General features: G+C 34.9%; 1 protein-coding gene across 1 annotated transcript in view; it reads right to left on the bottom strand.

Annotated features, from left to right (window-relative positions):
* Positions 1 to 22,829, bottom strand: part of ELP4 (elongator acetyltransferase complex subunit 4) — a 145,891-nt gene that overhangs the window by 79,512 nt on the left and 43,550 nt on the right. Inside the window, exons 7-9 of the mRNA XM_014949297.1 lie at positions 18,140 to 18,328; positions 3,719 to 3,827; positions 863 to 969 (exon numbers count right to left, since the gene is read on the bottom strand). Coding sequence (XP_014804783.1) covers positions 863 to 969; positions 3,719 to 3,827; positions 18,140 to 18,328 — 405 coding nt within the window. The remainder of the gene's footprint in view (positions 1 to 862; positions 970 to 3,718; positions 3,828 to 18,139; positions 18,329 to 22,829) is intronic.

Below are 22,829 nucleotides of genomic sequence, written 5' to 3'. Positions count from 1 at the left end.
ACAAGTGGCCTGCTTAAGAGCTTTTCATTTGAAAAGAGATTAAACAAAATGGTTTGTCAGGGATGCTTGGCTGTTTTATGTCTTTGTTAAAAAAAAAATTTGCCCACACTGTACCGATGACTATCACATCCCCCCAAAAGCCATCTTCCATCTCTAAGCATTACTTGGTTAATAAATACATCAGCTCTAATTGCTTAATAGTGCTATGTTCATTTGCTCTTTAGCAAGATTAAAATGAAATACATCTTTTGTATTACTGCCTTCTATCAGGACTGTCTGCATAAAGGTCACAGAAAAAAAGTTTAAATTTAGTAGGAAATTTACTTAAGGACATTAGTGTAAATGATACTGTGTTTAAAATGACATAAAAGAGCGAAAGGTGATTTCAGTAATGCAAAGAAAATGGTTTCTGAATACTGATAAGGACACTTATCCCTCATACCACACACAATTTTAGGCAGCATTATACATTAAAATCCTTCTACTGGGGTAATAACATGTAGCTACTTTCCCACCCACTAACACAAGTAAGAGCAAGTCATTAACATTTAATTAAATATGCTCCTGACATCCTTAGAAACATGTCACGCTTTGTTATTGAAGGTTGTGGCCTACTTTCTATGTACATTTTAAACCAAAATAAACTATTTATAACGGACCGATTTAGTGCAGCAAACGAGACATTTTTAATTAGAAGGCATATTACAGTATTTTATAAAACCGTTCAGGACAGCAAAACCAGGATGAAATGAATTTACAACATCAGATGCATATTTTATGTATTTCACAAAACGAAACATAAGAGATGGGATTAGCTCCACCTTTTGGGTTCTAAATAGTGAAACAAAACTGTTTCTCTTACCTCAATGGTGAACAGCTTCCTTTTTAATCTAAAAGCAAGGTCCTTCGTGTCTGACACATCACAGATCAAGCTATTAAGCCGAGGTATCTGATGTACATGAACCAAACCTTGTGGAAAGAAAGAGTAAAGGAGGGGAAAAAAAATATTAAGAAAACGCTGTCATCCAGATGCATAAATTAGAGTCTTACAGCAGAATTCTGTATATTTACACACACTCATCCTCCCCTTTTTAAACTGGAGCTTACTACCAGGAGCAATGAAGCAAACGGTGCGATTATACTCAAGTAATCAAGCAGAATAAGATAAACAGAAATCCTTGTGCGAGGAAAACTAATTGCACTTTGGTACAGAAGTACAGATGTAAAGAGGGATCTTAATACTTGTCAAAACTACAGCCGGTTTGTGTGTGATTTTCTCTTGTATTTACAGTAAGCAAATATGGCTATCACCTTGCATGCTGCCCACGGCACCACTGAGTGATCTTTATTTTATTAAATGCACCAGTAAGCAGCCAGCAAAACAAGGCTTATGGGTTACTGATAACCACTGAAGCTCTAATGAGAAGTACTTCGCTCTGCACCCTGAAAAGGACTCCAAAAAAAGTTTCCGGAAAATACCGATTTAGATCACACTTTGCAATAAATTTTAACCCCTCTGCCATCCCAGGAGAAATCCATTTTCCCCACGCAGGAGGCTCCTATAGCTGCTCAGATGTTTTTAACAGTACTAGGTGTACTGCAAGCTCTGCATTCTGTCAGCTGCAACTCAAGCTGATTTTTTCTGACAAGGACGCTGGATGGTTTTTGTGCAGCCTAATATAGTCTCTGAACAACCTAAGGGTGATTTTCTACATCTGAAAACCAGGAAAATTCTACAGGGCTTCTCAATTACTGGCCTATATTTGCTATTCATAAAGCCAGCCTCTAAATGGAAATACAGAACATTTAGAAAAGACATCTTACTTGTAAACGGCAGCTGGGAGAAAAACCCCAAACACTAAAACCCTAATTTAAAATAAGGCAAGTATTTTTTCAGGGTTTTATTTATTTTTTCAAAAGGAAGAATAAGGGGACAAAGTTTCCTAAAACTGAAATTATTTTAAAAGCTTGATTTTTATGGCTACTAATGACAAAAATTGTCAGTAATATTAGAAAAATGTGTTTACACTTTGAAACCTTCTATCCCTGCCTCCAGTCTGGTGACATGTAAGAATTATTTGTTTGGCTTTTGAGTTCAAAATATAATTACTGTATATAGGAACAGCAGGTATAACACAGGGTTGCTTATATACAGTATTATAAAAAAAATATTTAAGGATCACTTATATAATTCAGTATTTTCTTGACTTTTCAGCCATTTAAATTTGCAAGTAGTTTAATAAAATTATTAATGCAGAATTCATTAAATGATACAATAATTTAATCAAACTCCTCCTGAATAATGTCAACATCTTCCATCATCTGCAGCAAATAAAAATCTTAAAATATAGTCTTAAGCAAAAAGAATCTACAAAGTTAAATCTCTTAAAATTACCTATTTTTTGGATGTTAAACCAAGGTTGCCTAAACCTCCCAAACTATGTATATTGGCATATAATTTTTATTAAATAGTACCAAAAATAATTTAGCATACGTTTTTACAGGAAACCAGGAAATAACTGCTAAAAACACACATTGTCTTAAAGGATCTCTTCTGTACTGAGAAAAGGAGTATCAAATTGACAGAATTATGTTAGCATAAACAAATGCCACATCACGATTATACAGTTGGAAAAATAATTAGGCAAATTATTCTAGCTTTTGTTCACGGTTTCTTTTTCATTCACCTTTTTTCAGATAATGAAATGTGCACTATTTTCATAGTCAAAAGGATTTTTCCCTGATTTATTAATTACAGCCTGCATACACACAGTGGTGTCTCAACACCATCTTTGCTTCTTTTTCTATATCTCCTGCTACGGAAAACACTGCCACATTCTCACGTTTACAGCAGGTTTCGGATAGGCAGTTTACTTTCAACTAAAGGTTTCCATGGAACTACAGTAATATCACAATAATAATAGCTGTAATTTATGCACACTCAGAGCATCACTCCGGATTAGCTGAAACAAATGTTTGTTCTTTACTGCTTTGGCTACGTGTAACTTCTAATCTAATATTTTAAAATTTAAATAGTTCAGCTGCAACAGCCTACAAACTCTTTGGGAAACAAAATGCAAGATTAAACATCATTACACATTTTGAAGAATCACTTGAAAGGCTTCATGACTTTTTACCAAAAATTAGTTTCAGGCTTTACATGCCACTCACATCCACATTCATTTCTTTAAATGTGTAAGTGCCGTAATTTAAAGCTGAAAAATAGAACATTATTTTTTAGCTCAAGTTTATATAGAACATTATTTTTTAGATCGAGTTTATGCAGCACATCATTTAGCAGTTTATTCACCTTAATATAATAAATATATGTTTTTCCATGTTCTCTATTTAAAACTTGGCAGATCAAAAGTATTGATTTCATGACAAGTTCAGCTCGCTGGTCAGATGATTGCCAAGCCTCCTCTGCATGTGAATTCCCCAAAGCCTGCCTGTTGAGATGTACATCTGATTGAGCCGTGCCTCAGTAATACGGCTTGACAACATGCAAGGAGTTGCCATGTTTCCTTTGCAGCCTTAATGCACTTTACTGAAAATTCTCCTAACTCAAGACTGGTTAGCAAGGAGAAACATTTAAGAGGTATATTCTAAAATGAAATCAAACGGTACTTTATAGCAGATACCCAATTGGAGGGTAAGCCGCTAAGTGCCCTAGAAACACTCAGGGCAGACTTTTTGCATTGCTAAAGATGGAACTTACCGTGGTAATCCTTGTATAATGGATTGGTTTCTCTCTCGGAGCCAATAAATGATTCAAGACCAACTACCGTATCTGACAAGTTTGTTACACGTTCCATAATTGCTTTATTCTGTAAGACATGGAAACAAAATACACGTTCTATGTGATGAAAAAGGTAATTAATGTTCATAGAGTAAGCCTTGCTCTTCTCAATGACAAACTGTGGGGAAAAAATAGGTCATCAATACTTAGAAATTACATTAGAGGGCTTTTTTCTTTAAAAAAAAAAGACAACATTTCTGTCTGAAGAAAACATACATCTGACAAGCAGAAACCATAAAAGGGCTAACTCAGCACTAAATTCATATTTTCCTAAATCTTCATAACATAAGCATTTGCTCACATGAGATATATTTACAAACTGTGTGGCAGTTAAGCACCTCTCAGTGATTTCTACTATGGGTCAGATGCCCACCTTTGGTTAGTGTTCTGAAAACCTTGTTATTTTAATACTCTAAAGCATATCACCTCTAATATTTTGAGGAAGCACAACCTACACAATTATTCATTTTGGTCATCTGTCAAACAACATGGAAAGACAAAGCATTTTCTCCAGTATTTTTCTTTCTAAAAGTTCCTCTCTACACAATATATGAATCTAAAGCTTCAAGTTGCATTACCATTTCTCAATATATTTGTGATTTATAAGTGATGCCTTACATCTTGTGCAACAACGTACTGTCATGTGCCTTAAACAAGCTGTTTTCTGCATAGTTTTCTTTACTTAGCTTTATATAGCAGAAAGCAACATTCAAAGGTCACAACAAATCTTCAGAGGGAGCTCAGGATAAAATGTTCTTAAATGCTCTGATGATGGCAGTATTTAATGAGGAAAAAAAAAAAGAAATAAATCTGTGCTAAAAAGTAAATGCTCTGATGATGGCAGTATTTAATGAGAAAAAAAAAGAAATAAACCTGTGCTAAAAAGCAAAATATTTCTTTAAGATAAGCAGTAATTATCTTAAAGCTGCCTGGACAGCTGGCATACTCTTATTCTTGATGGCTGTAGCTGCTATACCTATTGTAGCTTCAAGGGTATCAAGACCAACCACCTCAAAAAAACCCATTCCATGTATGAAGAATTATCTCTGTAGTGCCAAGTTACAGTTCTGTATTTTTTATTACTTTTAAAGCGTTTTGTACATTCTGCACTACTTTCATAAACTATATGACCAACGCTTATTATGAAAGGCCAATGTGAATACTGGTAAACTATTTGATAGTAACAATTTATAAAGTAATTAGGAGCAGAAGGGAAACATCCCTAGATATGTTAGAAAAGTCATTGCATAGCACTGATATACAGGCTTATTAAAATGGTGACCAATAGACCAATTGCTTTCATGGACCCACATTTCAGTACGAGCAGATTTCCTAGCCACAGAGAAGCCTACAAAGCAGATGTGAAAGTTGAACGTTTCCTACTCCCATCAAAGAATAATCTGAATTCTGTTTTTTGACCACTAGATAAAGTAACTTGTGGCCTGTCCTACACAGCCCAATCTCCTCAAGTTACAAGGCGTAAATCCACCGATCCCATGGTACCTTTCCACCCCCCTCACTTCCCCACCTTATGGGCCAGATGGCATTAAATCCTGGGGACTGGGCTCTTTTCAAAGCCGCTACTTGTGCACAGGCCAAAAAGATCTATCCCCATGGAATCAGGGAACTTCGATTTTACCTACAACATCAAATGATGGATAATGATAAAATGGTGTTATACCACAGAATTTCCTTCCTGAGGAATAACATACATGATCCACGCCAGCAAATTAATCCCTAAACTTCATTATTATACCTATCTCTAAAATACTAAAGCTGACTTGCAAATTATTTCCTTTTCTAGAAAGAGAGAGACAGTAGGATATACTTTAATGGAAACACTCTACAGGGGCAATCCCATAAAGATGGTATAAATACAAATCTGAAGTAGCCAGTGACCTCTATAAATTCATGGGCCAGAAATTATTGTATTTTGCCAGTTCTTCAGCAGGCTGCTGGATCTTATTTGTATAAGCAAGAAATACAAAACTGTTACAAAAATAAATAAACACTGTTGATTTCTGGAAGCTTACCTAAATTCTTGATATAGAAAAAACATTATATTATTGGAAAAAATGTTTGCTGTACATTAACGTTTTGAGAACAACGGATTACAAAAACTGTGGATAGAAAGGTATTCCCATCATTAACAGTCCTCCAAATCATAAGAATAGCATCTTTCCTATTAAAGTGAGGGACAGCAATTCAGTATTTGCCTAATGATACATACTTCAATGTGTTGGTTTCAGCTCTTCTTCTGAACAGGTTTGCTTTCTTAAGCTGTAGTCTGTTTGCCCACGTTGATTTTGTTTTTGCTTATAAAGTGTGTCGGAATATTCTCCTGGCTTAATGCAGTGTGTATTGGGAAATATTTTGCACAGTGAATCGCCACACCAAATAGACATTTGCTTATGAGGCATTGTTGCCATAGATCAGTATCTATCATGTATTTTCTAGTTTGCAGTGTTCAGCACATTAATGTCCAATCAAAGCTGACGTCAGCACACAGATAGTTGTGATGTATGGCATACTGACATAAACACACAAATCATGTTGCCCCATCTGGGCTTGAAAATTTAACAGAGCTCCAGATCTTCCTCCAGCCCCATACAAATCTACCTCCTGCTTCTGGCATAAACTTGGCAGCTCTGGAGGTGAGCCAGGACATGGTTAGGAGGGAAGCCAGGAATGGGGAGATTCAGGGAAAGAGTTTGTTGGCAGCTTGAAGAGGTATTGTTTTAAATTACACTAAAAAATAATAAAAAAAAAACCCAACCCAGTCCTGGAAAGTTTTCAGTCTTGCTAGATGTACCGCAGTTTTTCTAAATTAGTTAGTTCAGCCAAAATGTAATTATTCTAACAACATGGTAGCAACCCTGTTGTGCAGGCTGGGCTGGGCATCCATTCTATATCTTACTTTGTGCTCACTGTTTTAGACAGACATTTTCTTTTAAGTGTAAACTTGCAATATTTGGCTTCAACCGAAGTGTACTTTCTAAACAACGTCTCAAGAAAATCCATGTAGCTAGAGGGATATGTAAATGGAAACTATACATATGTGTTTAACCAGCATCTGAGAAGGGCAATTATGGAAAAAGATTGCTTTGTCCTACTAATTTATTTGCAGAATCAACATAGCTTTGAGTAATTATTTGTGCATGTTTAAAAATGCTTATTTACAAATAAAGCAGTTTAAAATGTATCATCTACTGTGTCTAAGCATAAAGTATGGTATTCTACGAACACAAATATATGTATAGCCTATATGTTTAAACTTGCATACAGTAATTAATACCATGTGTTTCTACTGGACTGAGTTCTTAATGTACCTCAATTTTATCATTACTACTATTAATCAAATCAATCTTGGTTCACCTGAATTCCGTATTAGGAAAAAAATCTGTCTCTTTTACTCTACTCTTATTTCTCGTTCTCCTCTGATTTCCTGTCAAAATTTTTCTAACAGCCAGAGATATGTCCTCCCATTTTTATTTTGTCAGTTTCTAAAGAAATTGTAAACCTGACAAAATTTATGTGATAAAAATACTGAAATTCTCAATCCTTGCACTGCATTAAGCAAAGATAAGACAATGGAAAATTTTCTTAGAATGGCTTCAACTTTTCTACCTAGTACATATAAATTATCTCAAAATTTAAAAGGAAAACAAGAAACTTGTATTAAAGATATACAAGGAGATCCAATTAGCACCTGTATAAATACATTAAGCTCTTGAATCCCATGGGCTTCGTATATTTGCATTTGTATTCTGATCAATACACTGACATAATTTTAATACTGATTTATATATTGAATTGAAAATAAGGTATTTTAAGACTATGTCTCTTTTCAAAGATACATTAGGCTTATATTTTGGTAGAGGGTTATATTTGACTTCTGTACCTTTATATTCTGGTAATTTCACTGATTTTACTTTAAAACGTTTAATTAAGAGTTAATACATTGAATACTATAATGGGTTTCATTACCATTGAATACTATAATGGGTTTCAGTACCTAGAAAATGAATTACAAACAACTGCTAGCACTGGGACAAAACCCAGTTTAAATCGAGAGTTCCATAGATTTCATATGACAACACAGAATTTAAAGATGAATTTAGATACTCCCCCAAAGTCTAGGTAAAACTGTAATTGTAGGCAACAATTTGTGTTGTTACCAACAGGTGAGTCCAGTAATCCGGACACTTATTTGAAAGAAGGTCTCAATAATAAAGAGCAAGTAAGCAAGTTCATGCAAAGTAACACGAAGCTCATGAACTTAAAGCAAATTTTGGTGCATGGATTTTCAAAAAAAGCTCAAAAATTGGTTGTGCCTTTTTTGTTTCTGTTGCATTGCTGGATGAATACAAAATCTATGAAATAATTCTTGATATTTTCTGAGAGCTTATCACACAATGATGTGGTTATGACTTTGCAATACACAAATATTTACCAGTTGTCATTACTACTTAATCACCAAAGGATTTTAAATTGAAAAGATAAATTATTAATATTAAGAAACATAGCTTAAATATTTATCATCATTTGTTAATAATTACTGCTCAGCAAATCACAGAATTAACCATACATTTTATTTTGGTGAAATACGTTAGATATTAGGCCTTTGTACTAGTTTTATGGAGAGATACAGTTTGTGCCCTTTTTCATTATTCACAAATCCTGAAAGATTAATAACCACTTTGCCAGAAAGTGTTATATGTTATATCAGTAATTAACAAAGACTGTGAAGTATAAAATTCAATACTTATCCTGACTCCAAATTGATTAGCAGTGTTCTCACTGCTTGCACACAGAGAATCTACTAACTGAACTTTGGATTTTGGCTCTAAAATGAATGTACACTCAAAGCACTGGAAGATAAGATGAGCAACAGTACATGAACAAATTTTGGTATGTAGAAATTTGTATCAATATCACAAGAAAACTGAATTCAAGCTCAGTATCTTTGCTGGAAGACAGATATCCTAGAAATATACTTCAAGGATTTTCTACTAAGTACAACGCCTTCAGTGATGAGAAATCCACATTTAGGGTTTCTGACTGATTAGGCATCTTCTTTTACCTTTGAAGAATCTTACTGACTATAATAGAACTTAAGTATAAATACCCATTCATATGGCTGAAATCACAGAAGCATTGATTTTGGTTGATTTGTTTGTAAGTACGCTGTGTTATTACATTAACTAATTTCTAGCAATGAATAGTATCTGAATAATTTTACAGAAGTTACAGAAGCAAAGAAAGGACATGTAGGAAAGATGTGAGCAGGTAATCAGATGCAAGGAACTTGTAAAAATGGGAAGGGAGTCACAAAGCATCTGTTGGCCAATATGTTACACAATGTACTAATTCCAGATTTTGGTTGTTCTCCTAAAGCTGGTTTCAATGTTTGCCCTGATTGTCTACAGAAACTCAAAAGCCTTTCAACTGTGAAACTAGCTAGAACTAATATTTTTGTTTCTTAAAAACTCAAAACATTTGAGCCATGGTTTCCTTATTTTACACCTAAACCAGTCACTGCCGTTATTATCAAATATATCTGTGGATGGCACAGTATCCAATAAAAAAATTCTGGGTAAGTTTTCAGGAAAAATAATCAGCCAGGAAATAAAAACTAAATATCACACACTAAAAAAAAAATAAATCTTTGGATCTTCGCTGAGGATGGTTGGCCTGGACTTGTTTTCCACTTGAGCTATAAAAGAATCTAATGCCAGCAAACCTTGGCACCCTGCAAAATAAAAAGTATGTCCATTTTGCCATTGGAGGGAAGACCTAAAGGCCGACAGTGAAATGAGTGATGACTCAATGTAGATAAAACAAGCAAGTCAATAACCATTGCTGCTGAAGCCTACAAAACAGAACATGAGAACAAAGACTACGTAGTTTAAATCCAACTTCCTATCTGTTGATAGGCAAGTACTGCATTCTTCATTTATAAGTCAGGTAACAAGCACAAAGATGTCATGTGAGTTGTCCAAAGTCACAAGCCACAAGCCAGTCAACAGTGAGATGGGAAGGGAACTCAGCCTTTTGTTGGAGCCCTGTCTACCCCCTCTATTTGAGACTTGGTTTAGGAGGCTACATCTATGGCTTTAGGATACCAGGAAAATATTTGGTGGTGTCATGAAGATGATGTAGGAGTTAAAGCCCAGAGAGCCGGGTGCTGAAAATCCCGTTATTATCTGGCTGAAAGAGGTGACAGATGTACAGGGTATTAAAGGGTGACACTTTCTGAGCTGAATCCCTGTTCAGTGCTTTTCTCCTCTGACTACTTCCTTAGCATTCAGTAGCTGAAAGCACGAGCTGCATGTGACTACGGACAGTTCTGGGTGCAGGGCTCTTGCATGGGTCCTGGTGCAGTGGGCAGATGAAATGAGGCTGATTGAGCCCTTCTTCAGTGAAGGGTGAGGTTCTGGGAAGAAATTAGTACAAGATCTGGGCTGAGATTAGCCAAGCATCTCCCCTGAACACTATCTGGTCCTTATTAATGAGACTGTCTCATTGTTATAAATGCATATATATGGAAAACTGCATGTTACTATTTGTTTTTAATCACCACAAAAAGGAAATGACCATTTGAACAGATTTGTTTACAAAATTAAACACATAAAATGTTCAATGCTACAAGTTGGTCATAGCGTAGAATAAAATACAGATGCAAAAGTAGACTGAAAGAATGGGAATCATATTACAAAAGAGCCATTACAAAACTGCTGAAATTAATGTATTTGAGACAAACTGGCTTAAATAAAATCTTATGACTCCACTGGGAATTATTCACTATAAGTAAAAGGTTTAGGAGTTCCTTCTGTTGCCATTTTGCCTGAAAAAAATGTCATTGCAGTTTTCTTACCAATTCAGAAAGCCTAACTATTGCTGCAACTTTAATTCTTTAAGCATTGAATTGCATTTTATTCACAGGTGACCAAAAAGATCCTCCACTATTATTTCCATTAACAGTACGCAAATACCAAAAGGACCATCTAAATGATGTTGGTAAGCAAGTGGCAAGATCCCGAAATATAAAATCATTTAAAAAAAAGCTAATCTCTTATTCAGTTTCAAATTATAGGCTGTCATCAGGAGCAGGCTGGCAAAGCGAGGTCCAGATGGGGAACTGGCTGGGCAATAAGAAGAGGTAGGGTGGAAATGATGGGTAGGCTGGAAACGAGGGGAACCTAAGGAAAGACATGACTGCTCCCTCTGCTGGCAAGGTTCTCACCTGCTTTAATTTTTAACTAATGAGTAGGCTTTTCTTTAATTATTTAGGACCCAGCCAATAAATAATGCAGAATGTTCCTTCCTCAGTCTGCTGCTGTGTGTTTGCACATTTTTGAACTTATGGTGCCCTATTTCACTAGAATAATTTGCCATAGAATTAAGGCTCAGATGGATAGCTAATGGTAGAGTTACCGGCTTTATATTTTAATTGTTCATAATTGAAAGGCAAGATTAAGCTATTTAACCTTCAAAATATTCTATTTTACAATGTATGCACATTTTGCATTTAATTTACATATTTCATAATACTACGATAAATTGCTCATCATATTGTACTATAACAAGAACCCTTTTATGTAGCAGTAAGATACTATAAAATGAAACGTTCTGCAACATAAACATACTAAATTACACGTCATACCAAAAAAGTGCCATTCTTCCATGGGTAAAATTCATGACCAGAGAATTCAGCGATAATGCTTGAATTAAAACTTAATTAAAAGATGAAGATAACTCACTCATTACTTGATTTGTGATATAAATTAATAGCTGCAGTAAGAACATTTAGAAAAAATCTGTTCTAGGATTTTGGCCTACAACCAGAAGCTCCCAGAACAGGAGGGATCAGCTTTTTTTGCCCACTGTTCTCATCTGAATCCTGGCTGAAAAGCTACTCCAGCTCCCAGCTTTCCAGAAGGCTCCATCCCAGGAATCCTCGCCTGCCATTTGGTTTGCTGATTTTAATCTCACAGGACTTTCTTACAGTGGCTCCACTATGCTGAACTGGCACTTGCTCCTAGAAGTGAGTTATTATTAAACTTGTAGGTCAATTGTGGCACTAACAACTCTTTGGAAGCTTTCAGCCACGGTGTACAATTTGCTGGTCTAATTAAATATTAATTCTAAGTGTTACATTCTGTGGCTAAGAGCTTTTATTTTCCATCATCAGTCTGGAAGAGAAAGAGGTTACAAGGCTAATTTAATCTTTTTTTTTTTTTTCCTCTAGCATTAAAGCTTAACTACACAGGCACAAAAACATCATTAAAGATGCAGTATTCCTTTTTATTATGATTATATTGTAATTAATAGAGCAGGTCTAAACAAAAAGACGTAAAATTATTTTCTGAAATTTCAAGGTTTTTAAACAATACCAAAAGTTCATATAAAAATGTTTCTAAGCAAACACTGCCCAGCAGAAATTCAATATTCAATTATTTGAAAATCATTTAAGATGTGAAATAAATATACAATAATTTACATATAAAATCGTTTTACACAAAATTGTTGTTCTTTGTTCTGAAATACAACAGAAAACAGATCAAACCCATATTTACTGCTAGATTCAGAAGGCACTTTTTTCAAGAACTTGTACTTCTACTTATGCGAAAAAAAATAGTATTGCTTCGGAAAAACACTACTACCTTCCATTTTCTACCAGAATTACTTGCTTAAGGCAGATAACTACTTTATCCTGCATTACTTAAAGTCACTCTTCTAATCTTTACTTATCAGTGTCCAAATGGGCTCAATACATGAGCCTCTTCCCTTCTGCTTCCATAACAGTTGTGTCCATGTCTGGACACTGGGCATTATATTAACTACTTAGTCCAGTAGCCAAAAGATTCCATATGCTTGAACAGATGACTATCTCCATACTGTGATGGGATATTTAACTGTTTAGGTCTAATATTGCAGTTGAAAGATTTAGCTCTAAATCTTACCTCATTTTTTAAAGTTTTGTAGGCGTATTTTCAGGTTATACACATAAAATGTAAAATAAAATTGCAATGTTGCGTATACCCATTAACTTGTAAAGTTTAACATCTGTTTTAGAAAAGTGATTTTTTGATTAAAAGAGAATGTGTTGATGAGATGGTGATAAGGATGTGTATATAGTGTCCTTCTAGAAAGTGAAATTTATTAAAGTGAGAAAGCTGCTTTAGGCGTGCAATTTTAACAAACAATGTGACTGTCCATCATAATATAACTAGGTCAGTTAAAAAACAATTAACATGCAGGTACAAAACCATGCTTGAGATGTTTACTGTATTTGTTTTTGAAATGGGTAGTTGTTACCAAATCAACACTGGCAGAGCTATAATAGAGCCTGTTGGCAACAATAAACTTATTTTATGAAACAACAAAATATTTCTATTTCTTTTGCAACCTGATTAGCAAATACTATCAACAAAAATAGAAACTGAAAACAAAATTACTTACGGTCCCACAATTTGTTTTGAATGTATACTTCTCCGAGCTTTGTACTATTTTAAAGATGCTTTTATGAATGTCTAGAATACCCAGACTAGAATATTCATATCTTAAAGCTATCAGGTTAACCCAAAAATACCTGTCAAACTCACAACTCTCAATATTTATTTGTATGGTTTTAAACTGTATTTCACACAGACAATAAAATGCAACGTGCGACATTAAAAAGCAAGTAAAAAAAACAACATAGAAAAATATAAAGACCCTTTCATCTTTGTATTTTCTATTTTGCAGAGAATTTTGAAAGCTCACTTAACTATGATACAGAAACTATATGACATTAGATGTCACAAATTTGAGTGCAGCGGCTACCTCATCAAATATGTTTGAAGGTTATTCTGCATTTTACACTTGTGAACTCTCAGAAGTTAGAGTTCTAAGGCAGGCAATCACTCTTAGCTCTTGTCATAGGAATAAAGATTTCAAACTGTGAGAAATTCACAAGCTATAGGAGTTCACATCTTATAATCCTATATTAGCAATGGATTGTAAAGCACTCTATTGCTTGACTTCGAGTTTAGCTGCTAAATTACTCAGTGTGAACACAAAAGGCTATGGATGTGAAAAGGTTTGTTTCTGAATTTTTCTACACTGAAACATACAGTAACTTATGCACTTCAGTGAATTCACAGCATCAAAACATTAATATTGTAAGAAATTAATTTTTTAACATACTGGATGAAATAATGAAAATACCTTGCTAAACAGAACTTCAGACTCTGAGGACAGGTTCTCTAACAAGACTTATTCATAGTGACTTTTCATTAGTCAATTAATTTCCCTTGGCACATGCTGACTAATATGGTTGTTAGTCCTTACCAGTAATACAGCTTCAAGTTCAAAATAAATGGTGGCTTTAATAGAAGTGTTACGCTTTCTCCCAGTGAAAACAATAACCTACTAAAAAATATTACTTAAGTGATAAATAATTGGGAAGAATAGGAACAGAATTACAAACATTATTTAGTAGTTTGGGGGAAAGATGTTTTGGATTTACCAATGATATCAAGTAAATAAAGAAAAAACTATAGGAAAATATTTAAAATTCTAATTTAGGGCTTTTGCTACTATAAAACAGTGACATTAACATCCTTTAAGTCACACTCTGTAGCAAAAATTGGTTTTGTTTTTTTTTTTTTTAAATTAGGTACTAAACTGCACAGATTATCAACATATAGAAAAAGAGTCCTTACTTGTTTCTATAATAGTCCTTAAATTTGGAAAGCGTTAACAACAACTGAAAACCCTCTTCAGTCTGCCCTCCTTGATCAATGCTAGATTTTTAAAATGGAAGTAATTTTCCCCTTTCAAATTCACCATCTGATTTCATAGGCACAATGCATTTTCAAGAAGCAGTAGAAAGACTTGAAAAATAACCTTCCATCAACTATTTTAATCATACTCATAAGTATCTCAATATTTATTACCTGACAGACAGTGTAAGATAAGAGTATGTTCAATTGGTAGAAAATATCAATCAAGTAAAACTTGTCACACATCATCTGAATAAAATTCATAATTGGATAAGTTTTTAGTGTCATTTTCTTGAAATCCTCTTCCGAATAATGCATTCCTACTTTTGTGGCTGACAAAAGAGAATTTCTTTTTTCTTCATGCACTGTTTGCACTAGAAGTTTCATCAATAAAACACAAAGAATCTATGTTTAGCGGACAGCAATTTCTTTAAATTATTCTGAAAAAAAACTCTATACACAACCAGATTTTTTGTAAATTTGGTCTTTACCAAAATACAGTCTTACAGAAGACTGTGAAGACATTCAGTGTCCATCAAACTGGGTGAATGAGCATCATCTTTGGATAAATGCAATTCAAAGATATTAAATCCAAGACAATGAATAGCTAGAATAATGAAAGAGCCACCTTGGTGGCTGTGTACCACAGAGGGAAAAGCACCAAGAGCAAAATCACTGTTTAATGTTCAGTAGTCATCAAAGAGACAAAGCAGATATTAGAGTGTAGGAAAAGTGAACAAACAATAATAGCATTGTTGTATTATGTTACTGTAACAAAGTAAAATATGATTCAAAGAAAAGTGACTATTTAAAAACAGATTAAGGAGGCGGCATGAGAAAAAAATACAATAAATCAGAACACAGAAAAGATAAAATAGGGAGCCTCATCTTATTGTCTCCTAAGCCAAGAACAAAGATATAATTTATGAGAAGTAAAGGCAAAATTAAACTTTCTGGAAAAGAAAGAAAATCGGTAAATTTAATTTGTGGAACCCCCTGTCACAGTATGACATGTGAAGAACTTGGCAAAATATATTAAAAAAACCTGTTCTCAATAAAAATAATTATATATATACACACATCCTTACAATATATATATACACATATATATATTCATATCACATATATATATATTCATATCACATACATATAAAAAAATATAACTAGTCTGGGTTGAAAAGACATTTTCCCTGTTGAAAATTAGTACTACCAATTGTTAGTTTTATTCCTTCTTCACTGGAGTAACTAGTACTGGGGGCTGACAGACTAGATATGGTATGAGTCACTACGAAAAATCTATTTTTTCAAGACAAAGCAGGTAAAAATGAAACTATTTTTCTGTATATGTTATGCAGACAAAACCTTGATTAAAATGTGATTTTGAACTTGTATCTACCTTCACGGAAATTACTCAGGTGAAGAATTTACTTGTAGACCACTTAATTAGTACAATTGGGAGGCAAAAGATAACATAGGAAATACAGAAACAGTAGTTCAGAGAACATGGAATTTACTACATCTTCAGAAAAACAGTGTGCATGTTCAATGTCTTCAATGTACTGACTTTAAGATTCAACAGAAAAAGCATATGCTAGAACTTACTCTGATCAAGTTAAATACATATACAGAAACGCACTTGGAAAAAAAAAATAAATCTCTCTCATTCTCTTGGAGAGAAAAGATATTTTTTTTACTTTTTTAATCCAGCAAAAAACCTCAGCAACAGAATGGTGAGTAGCTGGGTTACGAGAATGTGAGCAGCTGCTGTTATTATAACTAAAGGTCTGTCTACGGCTTGAGCCTGAGAGACCACATGTTCGGCTGTCCTCTCATCTTGCCATCCTCACCAATTAACTATTAACATGGAGGGCTGTACACATGCTCTCAGGGGCTCTTTAACAGGCTTCTTGGAGAGTGGAACAACTACACAGCAGGGCTCTGGGAACTGAGTAATGTGGGGTATAAGGAACCCTCAGCAGCTTTGCTCCTCCTAATGACAGTTTTCTCCATAGTTTAGTGCTTAAAGAAGGATACATGAAGTTTAACAATTTAAAAAAAAATAATATTAATGCTCTCATTTCTTTAACTCTGCTACGCAAAGATTCTGGAAATAATGTTTCTTTTTTTCTTTTAATTTAGATTATTCTAGCGCTTACTGTAAAACAATTCCACTAAAATTCAAAAATCAGTTATTACAAAAAATCAGATATAATTTCAATCCTAACTCCATAGGAATTGATTTAGATGGAATTTATAAACACAAAACCAAAATCAACTTTCCAGACAATTTTGCAACAAATAAAAAAAACTTTGTCCTTCAGTTTGTTTCTTAGAGACGCTTCTGGATTTCTTCTCTAAAATATGATTATAACTTTTATTGACATCATATGTAAAAAAAAAGAGAACAATGAAAATCACTATGTCCCAATTATGGACAGTTAATTCCAATGTGTAAAAAGAAAGATGCTAGTTTTCCATTCACAAATTCTATTCATTGCATTAAATTTTACTGTCAAGCTTTTTGAACTGCCATCTAATATTTAAAAATATTATTTAAAAATAACTAAGTAAGGAGATGGAGGTTTGTACTGCAAAAGGAATATTCATACCCTTTTGATTGCCATGGTGAAACTAGAAAATCATGTTTCTGTATTTCTGAAGCAGTAAGTGCATCAGGTATCTCGATAAATAACAGTTGTGGGTATTCGAAGACCTTTACAAAATGCAATACACAGATGAGAGTCATACACTTACCTAATATAGGATTTAATTTAACGATAAACTCATCTACTATGAAAACATTTTGCATAATGTGAGGGTTTTTTTTACTATAATCTAATATCTAAAATTATAGGTTCTCTGTTCATTGTGAATAATAATCTTGCTTTTGTAAGTTACATTACCACTTGCAGAGAAAAAGACTATCTACATTTTTCCTTTTACCTAAAAAAGTTCATTTCCAGAAGGTATATTAAATCTCTATATACTCTCAGGAAAGGTGCTGTTAGTAGCTTCTGATTTTGCACTTGGGAAAATTACTCTGATAGCATAACCGGTTTGTTCCTGGTCCCCATACAAGGGGATATTAGAATTAAAGAGTAAACCTATATCTTTCAATTCCTGGCTGTAAAGATAAGATCACACATCATCATAACGAGTATGGCAGTGGTCTGAAAAGTGTTGTATTGAAACTCCAAACAGCGTTCTGAAGGCAGTGAAAACGTGCATAGGGATATTGTAAAAAAAAGAAAATTAAAAAAGATATTACTATCAGGATTCTCTGCTTTTTTACATTTTCTGAAAATTTGATAGTTTTTAAAAAAAACACTAAAACCCACATAAGGCACAACTGTATCTAAGGTGGTTTAACGCTTAGGCCTTTGTCGATTTGGCAGCACAACTGTCCCACAAAAGTATAGAAAAACTACAGTAAAGTTATGTTTTAACTTTGCCCTTTGAGCAAAAAGAGCTTTCAAAATGTCCAAATTTGCATTTATTTTCTTACCATAGACTATAAATTTTTGCTGGCTGATGTGTCAACTGTAAAACAGAGCAAAGACAGGATTCCTACCTGGATAAGGTGGGTGGGCACTGTGATGATGCAGGCTGACAAAGATTTTCGGAGTAGGCCACGGAGAACATAGAGAAATTTCGTAAGGCTATGAATATCTTCAGGAGTGTCACTGCTGCAAATGTCATCACCCCACAACATGGAACCCAGACTCTGAATTCCTATCCGCAAAATATTCTTTTGTTTTTTCTGTTGGAAAACAAACAAACAAAGAGCCACTTGTTATTTTTTAAACATTAAGAGGAAAATGTCATGTAATGGACTTAAAAATTACAATTTATAGAATTCATATCCATAGTAATTACAGTTTAAGTAATCATAGCTTAATCTCAGATGACCTTATAAAAAATGCAAATGGAATGGCATTTTTTTTCACTGCCTGGATATCGTGCTATGCCAGACAAGCAAGTGTAAAAGACACCACAGAAATACTGAAAACTAATAATTTCCATTTTGTAACCAGCTAAATGTAAAAGTATACTCTGACACAAAAACCGATAATAGTATCATTTATCTTGTCCTTTCTCTCCTCCGTCACTGCCTCCAAAAACATGCAAACAAATCTTTTCTCCCAGCTCTAAACTGCCCTGCTGGAAAGGCCTGAGAGGAACCAAACCCAGCTTTGCCCCGTGTTTGATTTGAACTTTCCGCTGTGGCATTCGCTGAGGGTTTGCTTCAGTTTCACTTTTTCTGCTACTTCTAAGCGAGGAAGGTCGGTGGCCTTCCTCACCAACGTGTGGCCCTTTCGCTATTTTCGGAGTCTCTGCAGGTATCATTGGCATTCCTGTCAACTCCTCCCAACTTCTGAAGGAAGGTTGACCCACAGAGAAACAGAGTCTGATGGGGACATCAGCAGATTGTCTCTTAAGGACTGCACCTTCCTGAAAGTCCTTGACGTGAGTGCTTCTGGAGCTGCTTTAGTTAGCTACTGGGTACTAGAACCTAAGCTGTTTTGACATTTAAAATGTAAAAAAATGCTAAACGGCCTTGTGTGTTACCCACCCGAAGCCCGTTTGCTGCTGCCCTGCAGTACGCTGCCACAGGGGCACCCAACGGAGGCGGTGGCTGAGATAAAGCCCCTTTTCTGAAGGGGCAGATTATGAAGCCAGAGCTGTAATTTGTTAACACAAACTAAAATGTCATGCCTCACGATGACAAATCTCGTTTCTGCTTATTTAATGTGACCTTTCCTGGTGATCTTTGGGAAGGATTTTAGGTGTTTTTTCTATCGTCAGCTGAGAGAGAGAGACAATAAGCACCTTGTTGAAAGGCTTCCTGTACAAGGTAACCAAAGATACATTTCCAGAGTTCAGGGTTCATACTTACAGGCCAGCTTTTTTTCTAATATATCTATATATAATATTTTTTCTATATATCTAAAATACTAGGTTAGATAAATAAAAGCTTTCAGGTACTTTTCATAATAACGAAGTGCTTTGATAAACCGTAGGTATTCGTTTCCACAATCCTGAATTGCAGCCGGAATGAACAGTAACTACCAAGCACAAACCACTGCACAGCTGCTCTGGAAATCCAGAGGAAAGGCTTTGACAAGACAAGAGGCCACTTTTATAAATACTTCCTTCTCCATATTGGGTAGAGAGAGCCGCCGTTGTGAAACACAGTTAGTACCACATGGCTCTGCATTTATCCAACTCTCATGGCTCACACAGTGAGCTGATCTGCCAATTTGCTTACAAGCCTTCTGAAAGCAATATATGTTTTAACTCTGGCGGATTCTTTAGTCTCAGGCCTTGCAGGGCTTTTAGGCTTTACTTAGGTAAAGTTAACTTTTTACACTACCTCATAAACATCTGGATAATAGCATAGGATAATACGACACAGTCTGACTTCTCTGTATGGTTATTTCTTAGGCTTGGGTGTTCAAAGTTTTAAGAAAAACAGGAAAAGTAGAAGCTAGTCTAATATTCTTTAGTGACTTCTAATCAGGACAGATTCCTGCATTCCTTGATGCGTGTTTAAGCACCAGTACAAAATCAGGCATTCAATAAAACTATTTTACCCAGATATAATGGATATTGATCATGCAGGGAAAGTGTCCTGGTATTTCAAAATTTTGGAGCAAACATACATAAAACTTCCGGAAACTTCTGTAATGAGCGAAATAGTTTTCTTTCTGAAGAACATCAGTAAGAACAACACACAGAGGAAAACTGAATCAGAATATCAGTTCTCTTATTGGATAAAGGATGACAAATACTTGTTTCACAGTATTAAATCGTAAGAGTTGTAAAAGATAAAGCTATTCAAACATCAGATAATATCAGATGTATTTGTTTTGGCCAGTAACAGAATTTCTACCAGTATAATTCTGTCAGTCCTACAAGGCCTTGACAAATAGCTTATTCCATAATTGAAATATAAGAAAAGCATAAATTTGATACTCTGTAACAACAAGCCTGCAGTACGGAGGAGGGTAACATGTTTTTAAATATACCACCAGATCTTTTGTACTCTCCTTAGTTTGGATTTTTTTTTTAACCTTTTTCATGTAATTTTTGTAACAACGTTTGCTTTAGCAGCAAGAATTGTGTTCATGAAGAATTCAAAAACTCAATTCCCAGCAAACAAAAAACCAGTCCCCTCCAACTTTATTAACCTGAAAGCTACTGAATTTGAGCTCCAAAGTATAGCAAAAAAAAGTTACAGAAATACAGTTGGATATGAAAGTTTTGTTGTCAAACATGGAAAAACCAAAACAACTCCGGAACAAACAAGTGCTCTCTGTATGACTTAAAAGCATGCTCAGTTATACATGCTCAGTCATACTTAAGGATCAGCAGCAAAGAGCTACCAGGAGGTTTTAAAAAGGATGCAAAACTGACAGTCGTATTTCTAGGTTACAGGTAATTGAGAGCCCAAATTTCCAAATAGCTCTTGGCAAAGGAGTTCAACTGAGTGTGAACAAACAGGTTATTGCTTTGGTTAACCTCAAGTAAACTTTTCTGTAGCCTAACACCACAAACAGGAATTATTGTCCTAAGGCCCATGAAGTTATGCAGGACAGTCAAAAAATACTAATCTATGATGGTCAGCAGTATATGGTCCTATAAAACATTAATGTTAATTAATCATACTAGAAATGCTGGACCATTTTATCCGAGGTCTACTAAACCTCTAATGACAGTTTTCACTAATTTTCCTAATCGTGTCAAACCTCTGTCAGCTGGGGTAAGTCACATTCTCCTCACTTTTCTCCAGACCCCTCTTCAAATACTGGTATTAGGTAAAGAAGAGTCAATAAAAAGGAGTAATAAGTCTATGTATCATTTGCATATTGATGTGAAAGTAGCTAAAAAGATATGGAAGTTTTACCAGTCAGGTTAAATTTTTCCTTTGAATTGAGATCCAACAAGCAACACATTTCTAGACCTCCAGAGTCCACAGATTTTGGAAGGTTTATTCCTCACAGTACATAAAAATGAAGCATTAATGAAGCTTCTGTCATTCACAGACGGTGATTAACGGACCTACTGAAAGTCAGTAAGTAAATCTCTTGAAAGTTTAGCACCTCCCTGCTACATTTTGGCCCTTGCAGTTTTCTCCAAACTTCATGAAAACCACTGCCAACATTATTATTATTATTATATATAGGAAAGGACACAGATCCAGAAGAACAGCTGGTCTTTACTCTACAATCTTCATTGTACTTCAAAAGTACTTCTGAAGTCTCAGTAAATAGAAAGGGATACAGAGTAGCAGAGAGGTGAATTTCTCATAGATTTGGAAGATAAAAAGATGCGAGGCGTGTTCTGGGCTGTAACTACATTCAACTCTGGATATATATTTTTATGAGGTGCGTATTATATACTGCTTCTAAATGTATAAAAACTGAGTGTACAAAGAAAGGTGATGCATGGGGAAAAGAGGAATCTTACAAGAAAGATACCGTTCCAGGAAATCATACGCATTATCTCCCTTGAAACAGCAACAAGTATGCAAGTGCTAATGACTTTCTAGGTGGATAAACTGGCTTGTAAAAAAAACCAAACCAAACCAAACAAAAATACCAAACTATAACAAACTTTTAAAGCTTCACCTTAGAAACTTACATACGTCATTTAGCAAACATACTTCTAAATTTGTCTTAGTAGAAGTTCTGGTGTTGCTTTATTGACGCTAGCAAGACATTTGGAAACAATGAACAAATACTGAAAATAACTCTCCATGATGTTTAATTTTTCCTTGCTTGCAAGCAAAACATCCAAAAATATTGACTCTAACCAACCATGATTTTCTTTTACATGTAAAAAAAAAACAAAACAAAACACACTAGGAACATCGAAAGGTGCTATCTTCCTCATCAGACCTAGCTTGTAAGAAAAATAAGAAACACCAGCCAAATCTCTTAAGTAGGAGACTGTCTGCTGACTGAAGGTTGGCAGGGTGTTTGCTTCACTGCTCTTTGCAGCCAGCAAGCTCTCGGGCTTCCACGGGACCTGTGGCCGTGCGGGAGGAGCATCCCTGTGCAGGGTGCCGTAGGGTGGGATGACATCCCTGTTGCTATGGCTACCGCAGCGAGTGGGGAGAGGTGTCTGTCGGGGACCAATTCACTTCTCCAGACTGGCACTGCCACCAAAGGGAAGGCAAGCTCGCCCATAAATCTCAGCAGAGCCTGAACACTGAGCACCAATTACCTAAATTTACACACTAGTGTTCTATGCAAGTA

The sequence above is a fragment of the Calidris pugnax genome, unplaced genomic scaffold, assembly GCF_001431845.1.
Source record: "Calidris pugnax isolate Ruff unplaced genomic scaffold, ASM143184v1 scaffold177, whole genome shotgun sequence".
Classification (NCBI taxonomy): Eukaryota; Metazoa; Chordata; class Aves; order Charadriiformes; family Scolopacidae; genus Calidris; species Calidris pugnax.
The sequence above is the reverse complement of the archived record's forward strand: the minus strand, read 5'-3'. Positions and strand labels throughout refer to the sequence as shown.